This window comes from Molothrus ater, chromosome 2 (genome assembly GCF_012460135.2).
Source record: "Molothrus ater isolate BHLD 08-10-18 breed brown headed cowbird chromosome 2, BPBGC_Mater_1.1, whole genome shotgun sequence".
NCBI lineage: Eukaryota > Metazoa > Chordata > Aves > Passeriformes > Icteridae > Molothrus > Molothrus ater.
In genome coordinates, this window is record NC_050479.2 from 32,129,659 (window position 1) to 32,141,702 (window position 12,044).

The 12,044-nt window shown below is 36.4% G+C and overlaps 1 protein-coding gene across 1 annotated transcript in view; it reads right to left on the reverse strand.

Annotated features, from left to right (window-relative positions):
* Positions 1-2,435: 2,435 nt before the first annotated feature.
* UBE3A (ubiquitin protein ligase E3A) overlaps positions 2,436-12,044 on the reverse strand; it is a 53,330-nt gene continuing 43,721 nt past the window's right edge. Inside the window, 7 exon segments of the mRNA XM_036406501.2 lie at positions 2,436-4,148; positions 4,361-4,504; positions 4,961-5,034; positions 5,128-5,283; positions 5,668-5,832; positions 7,953-8,158; positions 11,730-11,874. Of these exon segments, the coding sequence (XP_036262394.1) occupies positions 4,028-4,148; positions 4,361-4,504; positions 4,961-5,034; positions 5,128-5,283; positions 5,668-5,832; positions 7,953-8,158; positions 11,730-11,874 (1,011 nt within the window). The 3' untranslated portion in view covers positions 2,436-4,027.

The window sequence follows — 12,044 nt, forward strand, 5'->3', positions numbered from 1 at the left end:
TGGGTAAGAAATGACCTAAAGACTAGGGCCAGTATTAGCTCTTTTTTCCAAAGCAGCATTCCTTTCATGATTCAGTATAAATCTGAATTTTTAAAAATTAATTTTATTAAGTCCCCTGTGGTCTTATGAATCTTATGATACTTTTATTAAACTTTCAACTATGAACAAGAACTGTATGTAACTTATCATAAACCCTTGTGACTCAGACTAAGCATTATAAACTCAGCTCTTGTTAGGAAAGGCTTGATTTTGAATAGCTTAACTTGGAAGAAATTGGAAGAATTGCTGCTCCATCTTGCAAGCTGAAATGATGGAGTTTTTCTGCATAATAAATAAAGCATAGCTCAAACATTCCACCTAATTCATAAAAACTCTTGAGGCAACCAGGAAATTCTTAATCCTCTTGTGAGAATAAAAATTTACCTGGAGGTAACTGGCTACAACAGTGCGATGGAAACACCTTAAAGCTGATGATGTGGGGATTGTCCTCTTCCAGAACATCAGCATGGAAACCTGTGTCCTGGAAACATCCAGCAGCATGGAAACCTGTGTCCAATTCCCTGCTTCACAGAGCAGAAGCCCAGGCAAGCACCTGGGCCGCTCACAGTGCAGCTCCCTGGAGGCTGAGCCCACCAGGTCCAGGACACCTGTGTGGTGTCAGATGGGACAGGAAGCTCCTGCTTCAGCAGTGAAGCCACTGTTGGATGAGAGGCATGGACTGACTACTGTAACACGGAGTTCCTTGGAGCCCTGGGCCATTTCAGCATCAGCTCTCCTCAGAATGCAGGGTTGGAGGGGGTCCCCTTGGCTGCCACCATCCTGTCTCAGGCTGCTGCCTGCCAAATGGAAGACAAGCCCAGTGAGAAGTTCACAAAACTATTCCTTAGTTAACTGAACTATGCTCACTGCTGACAGCTGTTCCTGAAATCTCTTTAGCAAGAAGCAAAAGCTTTGATCTTTTAAAAGGTGAAGCTCTGTTTATGCAGCATTATGTGCTAACATACCTCCAGAGCTAAACAAAACCATTTCTTCACTCCTAATCAAATCTGAACCAGTGCCACATTAAGATGATTCTTTTCAGGGCATTACTTCTCTTGCACCACTATCATTTTTGAAGCATGTGATGGTACAATACACAGAAGCCTGATGGCCCCTTTGCACTGAGGTTGGAAACATTCAGGCAGTCTGTTAGGGTGCAGAAGGAGATACTTGAAGAGGTATTTTTCATTTGTCAAATGAGGCAGTGCTGAGATGTCCGAAATATTTTCTTGTCAACATATCTTGAAGGCACCCTGTGGAGAGAATACCACCACACTGGCATCAGACTACTGCCTTGGAAGAGGGATCTTCTATCTCACTGAAGGGAGGTATTTCCATTACACATAAGTACATTTAAATCTCCAAGTTTTTTAGACCTAAACTTTGCTAGACACTGTGAAAGACATTCCAGGTGTGCCAGGAGCCCAAGAAAAAACCCCAAACCAAGCCCAACTTAAAATGACATTTTCACCTTCAAACAGAACACTGGCTGAAACTTCTGTAGGACAGGAATGCAGCCTACAGCTATAAGACTTCAAGATTTATTTATTTTAAACCTTATCAACTGGTGCTGCTGAACAACTAGTGCACTTACACCAGTCCTAAGGAGATAAGGTTTCAATAGAGTGGTATTTGGGGGAGGCAGTATATATTTACATGAGAAATCAGTCAAATATTAAGTATTTATATCTTACCTGAAAATGATTCCTTGAAAAACAACTTATGCTTTTGAAGGCCAATGCCATTATGTATTATTTTAATCTTAATGCTAAAGGAAAATAGAAAGAGCATATTTACAATGTCAACAGTTAAGAGAACTTTGTATTGCTATCCAGTTATGCTGTCTGCACAGCTTTTAGACCTATATAAAAAAAACCCAACATGAATCACATACATCTGCCAGCTGGGTGCAACCACAAACCACAGCTAAATTAGTGTAAGAAGAGTTACAGGGATAGAGCTTAAGACATCAGACTGTGAACACAGTACATACCACACAGCAGTGTCATGATGTGTTCATGCTTGCAGTGAATAACTTTAAGGCACTTGGCAAATGTCCTTACCACCTACAGTAAGAGTTGCTCCAAACTTGAAGGGCTCAGCAGGCACTGTCGTAACTCTACACTGAGAGATAGGGCATCTTGTGTTTTCCTCCTCTGGGACATACAACAAGGTGGACACAAGAGGGCAGGCCCCAAGGGCCACCTCTGAGATCAGAGGCCAGAAGACAGACAGCACCTTTCCCTCCCCAGTAAGTTTCAGTCCCATGTGTCCAGGCCATATGGCATTGGCTTGAATTTGAGAGGGGAACATGGCTGGACCCCACATCACTACAGTTCACTTGTGGAGAGCTTTCTGTACCTGAAACCTTCAAATTATTCAGTACTACAACAACATCTAATCAAACCATTTAATATCTAATTTATCAAAGTAAGAAAGTAACTTGTTTTCTTTTTCACTGAACCATGGTGAAAAAAGGTCATTGTTTTATTCAGCATCATAGTTACATAACAGTTGTCTGTTTCTATTACTAGAAAGAATTTATTAAAATAGTCCTGAAAGACATCTTTTCTTTTTCCAATGATTTCAAAACTAAGCCTTTTAATGCCAATTCCACACAGTCACGGGTTTGATCGGTAGTAGCCAGTTATAGCAATTGTCAAGGCACAAGCTCAGCTCTGCACACCCGCTGCAGCTTGTATTGGAAAAGAGATATGCCAGTTCCATCTGCACTTCCAAATGCAGAATCCCTTCATCATATATTGCAACAGGAGAAATTAACATTAAACACAGACTAAGAAAGGTAAAGGATTTATTTCTGATATGATTTGTAGAGTTAAATTAAAAACCTACTGAATACTTTATGTAGTAGATGAACATAACCTTAGTACTTACTTTCTAACAGTTTATTTAATGGTTGGAAGTGTACAACATGAAGTAGGCCTCACGTTTAATATTGTTCAATTTTGCTTATTGTTAGATGAGATTAAAATACAGTAGCCATCCCTTTAGACTATGGTGCAACACTGATCATGTGCCTTGATAGGTAGGAAAAATGATTCATTAAATAAATGATGACATAACATGTAGGGAAGACTTTGGATTGTCTATTTTAAATGTCAACATAATAGGCAATTAAGAATAGAACTTCATTTTAAGTGCACTTCCACATGCTTTGTTTATAATATAGCAAAAACTTCCTATCTTTTTCCAGACACTTCACTCCCTACTCTAAAGCTGTTCAGTTGAAAATGCACTTTCCCCAGTAAACTTCTTTTTTAAAAAAGTAACTAAAATTTCTACCCTTTCATATGCTAAGAAATGTTTCCTAATTAAAAACACAGTTTATTACAAGACATGTGAAGACAACATATAGTGAAATGAATTTTAATTGTTGTGCTGTGACTAAAGTAAAGTTCTCAAGGCTGCAATTTAACATTCCAAGTTCTCCCTTCCATCTTTATTGATTCTTAAGATTTTGCACAGAAACTCTTTGGGGGCTAGAACAGCAGTAATTGCATCACACTGTTTTTCAAGACTTCAAGTTTCAAAAGCAAACTCTTCAAAAAGTACAGTTCTTGATTTGATTAGATACAGGGACAAAAATATAGCACATACTTGAAGGTTACATGGTCTACAAATGATGGCAATATTTTCCTTGGGAGAGTACAGTTTGTTTTCTTGTAAATACTCAAAAAGGCTCAACTTCAAGCAGTAATAAACACAAGCAAAAGTGATTTAACCCTTAAAATAAATATTCAGGAAAACCTCTCTGTACATACAAGTGAAAGAATATGTAACACTTTCACGCTAAAAGAAAAAATAAAGATTTTGTTCATATAAGCAGCTGAAATCTGCTGTTCCAGCCCAATGTCCCCAGTAAAGAAGGGAGGCACAAACACAGGTGACTACTGTAGCTCACTATCTTATGGCCTTTTTGGACAGGGACATCATCACCATCATTTTTAAATCCCTTTTGTTATACTTATTACAGCATGCCAAATCCTTTGGCATATGTGATGGCCTTCAATAATCTTTCTTTAAGCTTTTCTTTGCTTGAGTACTCCGGAAGCAAAAGTACATTAAAGCATGTGTGAGATGTAGGTAACCTGTGGGACAAAAAATACAAGAATTCAGATCTTGGAACATGCAAAAGAAATACATCCTATTTTACAAGTCGAAAAATAATGAACTTGAAGAAAATAAACTTTCCTTATAGATTCAACTTTCAGATTTAACTAGGTTAATAATGTAAAAGCACATAATTCACTTCCATTTATAAAAAAACAAGCAAAATGTAGAATTTATTTTTTTTTTTTACCTCTCTGTATCTGGGCCATTTTTGGCTATGATCATCTTTAACTTTCCAAGTCCTCCCACAGGGGCTCTGTCTGTGCCTGTTGTAAACTGTAAGAATAGTCTTTTCTGTTCATCTGTAAATGAATGGACTATTTCCCAGAATTCCCTATTAAAGAAGAAATTAAAAAGTAAATAAACTGTAAACTTTCTTTGGTATAAATAAGAATTTCAAAAGTAATTGAGCTTTGAAGGTGTAATAATTCTAATCAGTCTTAGCATCAAGTTTACAAGTTGCATTCATTAACCAAAACTCTCAGAATGTATTTATCAATAAATGAGATTCAGAAATAGAAATCAGAAATATTACTAAACACCGCAGTTTAACTGTCTTTAAACATCAATTTGGCTGTGTCCTGCAGCTATTTTATTATTCCTATTTCCTAAGGAATTGTACTGATTCAACAGTGCTTATACCATCTCCTCCTCTGTAATGACAATACTTCAGAAATGTGAAATTACACACAAGACATTTGCATCTCCAGTACTACAAAAATACTAAATTTTACAGTATTAAATCATTATGAAGAAACAAGCAGATGAAGAAAATATTAGAAAGAATTACCTAATAATAAGAGAGTCTCTTGTATAGCCACCATCATATTCTGTAGTTTCTTCTAGTGCTTGAAAATCTAAATTCTGTAAGAAGATGATATTTTTAAAGATGACCACTAATTATATACTCAGTATCATATAAAGCTCCACTCTCTAGTGTATATTCAAAATTCTTACCCTACTTCCACAAATAAGTAATTCAATTTCCTCTGGTCTAAATAAATATTTCAAAGGAGATTCATTGGTCACCATGTGGAATCCTCTCCGAAAGGCCTTGAACTGCTTTTCTACTGATTTATTGAGTATATAGTCAGCATACAGATTGACAAATTCCTGCAAGGAAATAAACCCCAAAAAACCTTAATGTTTCAACACATGCCACTTGAAGTACCTCCCAAAAAAACAAGACCCCAAAATACCTATAATTCTGTAATTCTATGCAAATTATCTGAGCTCAGTTTTTATTCAGCAACACAAAAGAACAAGTCCCAAGTACTACTCAAACAGGTCAAACATCTCCCCCAGTAGCTATGTATCCATGTATCAATGCTTTCTTTAACAGAAACCATTTCTGTTCACAACCACACTGTGCTATGGGACTTTTAAAAGCCTTTTAAACTTAAAAATTATAAGTGAGATCACCTTTGTAGGGTTCTACATTATTCTACACACAGTATATCAAAGAACTCCAGATGCTGTTTAAAAAGCTGCATGTACCTTTCTGTTTTCATTTGTAATTGGAATTTTATCACCGTTTTCCTTTAAATCATGCATCATTGGATTGCCAAAGAGATCCGTGTGAGATATTTGAAACGTTATCATCATATCATCTTCCACACTTCCTTCATACTCCAGTAAGTCTCTCAAACTCTGATACAGAACCTAACAGAATAAGAAATACATGTCTGTCAAAAATAAGCTTTGATAAATTCCACTGAGTAATACACGAAGACGTGAAACCATCCGGCTCAAAAAAGGGTTGCTATATTCTATGACACAAGTCACCTAAAAATCTCTCCAAACAATTACTTCTTAAGTTCAGTATCTGTAAAGAGAAACAACAGAAGATATTAAGGTAAAAAAGATAAAAAAGAAACATGGTAATCAGTGATAACTCCCTTAAAAGAGCCTTTTAGTACCTATCAATCTTCTAAAATGCAATGGTCAAATCTGCAGTTTAAGAGCCTCTAATGACATCTCAAGTCTTTTGAATCTGTCTTTACTTTAGGCATCCAGAATATGTTACACGAATAAGGGGAACATTTACGAGTTAAAAATCAAAGAAACCCCAGTATTTTATATGAGATAAAATTCAGAGAGCAGGCTTTTATCTTCCATTTCTTATTTAAAGCTGAAACCAACTAGGATGTAATCCAAAAACAACACAGATGGGGCAGTTTTAAAATAAGAACATTTACAAACCAAAAAATCACAGGTTTGATCAGAATTTACCAAGTGGAATCTGAAATTACCTGTAAGAGTTTGCTCTGTGTAAAGGAGCAACCAGGTTTCCTCCCTGCTATGCCTTAGGAAAAGCCCAAGACTCTCTTGGAAACCAAAGCCTATGCAGCAAAGGAACAATTATTTGGCTGCAATAGAGGCAGAGGGGCTAAAGAATACAAAGCAAAGGTGGAAGTGACAACTGTGTGCAACTGTATTTTTATAGTGAAGTAGAAAAATAAATTTCCCCCAATGTTTAAACTAAAACATGAAAGTTAACATGTAAGCCTCCACCTCTCTGTGTGTTTTTGATTCTTCCACAGAACCTTTAAAAAGGACTTTGCACTGAAAAATCACTGGACTTGGAACCATTGGTAGTGATGGCTGGTGAACATCCTATTCTCCATGCTCTACAGCATTAGAAAAAGCACGGGGAGAAATTCACTATTGTGAATTTCATTTTAGGTTTGAGAAGTTCTGAAGTTTAAGTCATATGAGAATACAAAGAGTTAAAAAAGGATTATTTTAAAAGAAATCACCATAAGTATTAGAGGAGAAACATAAGAACAGGGGAGAAAAATTAGGAAAAGCACTGACTGCCCTGTTCCATAGAAATACATTCACTTTGTTTTGGTCACAAAAAGTTTTGAGTACGTAATAAAAGTTAGAGGAAACTCAGGGCACTATTTCTCAACATTATACAGAGAAACTGGTCAAATCTGGTGTGCTGTTGTATGTAGCTATCCAAAGCAGACCAAACAACATATTTCTTGATTAAAGACACCTCATTTTCAAACATGAAAGCCAAGTTCTTTTTAGACACTATCATTTTACTAATCTTTTTTGAAAAGATGAAGATTTTGTATAACTGCTTCTAAAAGGGAAGCATCCCATGGTTTGAAACCAAATGAAGCTTGCTAACAACTCCTACCAGCACCATGAGGAGAAGCCACTGGTGATCTCTGATTGCAGCTGGAGCAGAGCCAAGACATCCTGCACACACACACCTGTGTGCTCTATCTAAAAAAGCACAGGCACAGCTCAGTGCTGGGAATGGGTGTGTGAAAATGGACACTGATCACTGGATATTCATTAACTGTAGGGATATTCATAAACTGCCTCATCTATTTCTTGCTTTAGACAAAAACCAGTAAGAACATCATACTTTTGCATATTTATTCTTACTTGCACTTTTTTTGGGTAGAAATTTACTTCTACAAATAGCTATAAACAGCCCAATTTTACTAGTCTCTTTGGGAAGAGACATGCTTGTTTATGCTTAATAATTCTTAGTAACATTTGGGAGTTTATGTAGCAAAAAAACCCCAAACTTTATTGATACTGAGCCCTATTCATTGATGTTACAATTTTGCCTCCTCCAAACCAAATGTAGCAATAAGTTTTCTTGCTTATGAATTTGTTTTAACAAATACAGACTCGTAATGCAAGTCACTGTTTATTTCACTTTCATTTGTGACAGTGATCCTATGTTTAACTGAAATATAGATTAAATTATTGCATAGAAAATGCACTATTTAACTTGAAGAACATAAGGAACTTACAGGATGAGAGTCTGCCAGATCACGGAAAGTTCCTTTTTTGCCCATTAGCTTCCTGTAGACAACCATGGGGAAATGTACATCCAGTATACAGTTGTTGTAAATAGCCAGTCCCAGTACTATGCCAATCAGGGTAAACTGACCCTCAGTTTCAAAAGAGGACGGATTAAACCAAAACAGTTTTGTAGACTCATCATATGTGAACATCCCTGTTAAAAAAAAAAAAAAAAGAACAATTATGGTTACAATTCAATAAAAATGGCACATAAAACATACCATTATAAACCCATTTGCACTAGCCTTTAAGCAATATTTAACTTAACATTATACTGAATTGAATGGCAGAGAGAAACTACTTAGGGTAACTGGAGCTGCTCAAAATACTGTTACATGACCACTAAAAGCCCGCAAGAGACCTGTGATACAGTATCTGCAACACTCACTGGAGCAGCATGTACACAAGCTTTCATCCCCTCCTCTAGCGAGGAACCAGCAGCACACTGATAACAGTGACTGTGACTTTGATTAGTACAGCAGCACAAGAAAAGAACACAGTTAAAGACATGTGGATGAAACAATCCCAAAGGACTCTAATTACTAAGAAGTGACAGCCTTTCCTCAAAGGCCAGTTCCAGCAAAGGAACAGGACTAGATGCAGTCCTACTACTTAATTAGAGGCTATGATGATGGAGCAGGGATTGACCATCATCCATGATTTTAGAGTTAGATGCCCAAGAGATTTGTTTGCTTGTTTCAAGGACCATTGTTACTGCAGCTATTAAACACAACTTGAGAGGAAAATGGACCTTGGCCTCACAGAAGGTCTGCAAATTTAACAGCTTGTGACTGTCTAAAGAGAGTGGTTTTGCTTCTCTCATTCACTTCACCATTTCAGGAGACCAATTTCCTGCCCAGCTCATGAGCTGAGCACTGAAGACTTCAACAAACAGTTGAACTGGCACATGCCAAAAGCTGCAGGGAAAAAATGTGAAGACAAGAGACAGGCAGAGTGTCTTACCCTTTTGGCTGTAGCAAGACACAAGATAGCTCTTGTTTATGAAACTGGAGTGCACAGGCTATAAATTATTTATATAAATATTATTTATATATAAATAACACCCACAATAAAATCCATAGCTTATCTGGCTAGATACTGAAACAAAATAAATGCAAGCCCCATAGACTTAAGGTGAGAGAGAAACCACCCTGGACAGGCACAGTCCCAATAACCTGTTGCTTGTACAGCTGTCACAGTTTTCCAGCAGAGCCTAAGAAAAACTGCCCCAGGCTCCTTACTCTTAACACACCATGTCAGATCCATGTGAAGAATATCAACTACATTTGCCACAAGGATTTATCTTGTCAGCTCTTAAAAGATACTCTTGTTTACGACCTATGCAGATGTACAAACTGATTACAAAGCCACATGAACACAAAATTACACTGAAGACTGAAATTATCTTCAGCCAAGAGATAAAGACTCTTTCCTCATTCCATGTAAAGCAATAAGCTGCAAGCTCATTCAGACTCTGGGTATTCCCCAGAATGGATTATGTATCTCAATAAGTGATATGGCCTGGGTCAGCCATTAGGGGAGCACACAAATAGCAGACTGACCCATTAGATAAGGCAACTGGAAATCAGAAATGGATGAGCAACTCAGGCATATATAGGCCAAACATTATATAGAATCCTGTATGCCATTTTCTGAACCAACTGAAGTAACTTCTGGATTACTGGTACATAAAGCAATGAGTTGAACTTTTTGGAATATGATGGAAAAGTTAAACTGTCAAAACCAACAACTCCAGCAAATGTCTAATAATGAAGCATCAACAATTTACTCAGATCTGGAAACACTTTAAGGTGCAATACAGTATTTTACTCCCTTACCAAAATTAACACTACAGTACAGTAAAATCATAATGAAACATCAGAAGAAACTGGAATCTGCAAGAAAGCGAAAACAATTGCCCTTGAAGTTATAGGAAGTTATCACTTATTCCTTTACCATGGAATATCTTTACCAGTATTCTTCTGAGTTATTACCTCCTTTGAGTAAAATTTTAAGGTAGTTTAATATCAAAATACTAAAAAAGTCAAAGAAACTATAATAACAATATACATCTCTCCAAATATACCTATTGAAGACAGACATTTTAAATTCCACTTAAAGGATCTCCTCTGTTTTCTCAGGTAAAGAAAGCATTTATAAATCAACAAGTCACTCATGGTATATCTGGTGCATACATGAACTGCTATACTGCAATGCATATGTATACATATATATATACACACACAGTGAATGCAAGCTACATTTTCTGCTTTTACACATTTATGCCTAAAGCCACTAAAAAGCTTTTCCTCCCCTAGAATTACTATGAATACAAAATATGTGCATACTTTTTTACATTTTTAATACAGAAGTGAAACTTAACACATGCATACATTTCTAATATATTACCTACCTTTAAATGCAAGGAGTATATACACACTGCTTGGATCTTAGCTTAAGCACACTTTAGCACTACTAAATAAAGAGTATTTCAATATACCCACACAACTTCTGTTTAGATAAACTCAAGTTGAAAATGTATTTATTTTGCGTTGAAAATAAAATTTCATCAATCAAAGTACTAAAAGTTCTTTATTTTGCCATACTTCAAAGTAAACTAATTCAGGTTACAAATCTCTCTAAGTTACTAGCATTTTTCAGAGTGAGTAAGACTTGTCTATGATTCTGCACCACTTGTTATAAGAACTGGCTTGCATATGGTGAAGAGCAAGTGCCAAGGTTCAGATTTTTGCTACTAATTCTGGGTACTTGATACTGATACCTCCTTTCTAACCCAGTCAAAATAGATTTCTGTGTATTTTCATCAATTTTCTAAGCTACAAAACCAAGAACAGCAGCTTTATCTTTTAAAATAGTCCAGTGAAACCACATTAATAGTCGTGAGCTGTTAGGCTTCTTCAATGAAACCCATTACAGGAAATACAATGTAACATCACATTTCACATAAAATGCAGAATTAGTATAGGAACCTGGCAGGTCTCATTTCTATTTTAACATGAAGTATTCTTATAATTTTATAACATTTTTGTCTTTTCAGAGTAGCAGACAAGTCGCACACTAAAAGAAGCATGTCCTTGCATAAATGATTGGTGCAGGGAGCAAGGGAAAAAAGAATATAATGGAAGTATGACTGCCGAAACACAAATGTAAAATTTCGGCTGTAATATATAAAATTACTCTTGGTTCTTTAACTACAATAGAATTTGACACTGCTTGACACTTTGGATCTGCAGAACTGAGACTATCAGATTTATTAAGCTGGAGGAAGTGAAGGAAGTAACTCAAAAACTCCCACAGTCTGACTCTTGCTTTACTGCAGAAGCGCTTCCTCTTTGGTTTGATTACTAATTCTAGAAGCTAATTACAAAGCAAAGTGAGGAGAAATGTGAGAGAACAAACAAAGGAACCCAGCAAAGAAACCCTGTACTACTGATTTGTATCCAAACAAGTAATTATGGTTCCCATTAACTATACACAGTTACTCCTTCCATCATTCCTCCTTTAGGAGGATGACTGCTGCCAACACAGTGAGCCTCAATGTCTGGCAAATACTCTGCTGACCATCAATGAACCTGGAGAGCTTCAGAGAGAAGCAGCAGTGGATATAAAAAGCATAAACATAGAACAATCCAGTTTGGAAGATCATCCAGGCCAACCTTTTGTGAGAAAAATCTGTTACACCAGAAAATTATTAGAACACATACCGATATCTGGATTGAAGATTTCTTCCACAACCAGTTGAAAAAATTCTTTGGAAACACCTCCTTCATCTACCCCTTGCTCTCCTTCAAATTCAACATACAATTGCTTCTTCAAGTCTGCAGGATTTTCCATGGCAATCATCTCTAGCTATAGAGTGAAGAGACAGAAAAATTTAATTAGTAAATCTGTTTACTAGAATAGTTTAGTAACAAATAATGAAACCAAAAGTACTCGCCAAATTTAAGAAGAAAGTGACCACACATCACAACAGTAAAATAAGAGAAATCAATAGTAACCCTAAACCACTCTAAACATGT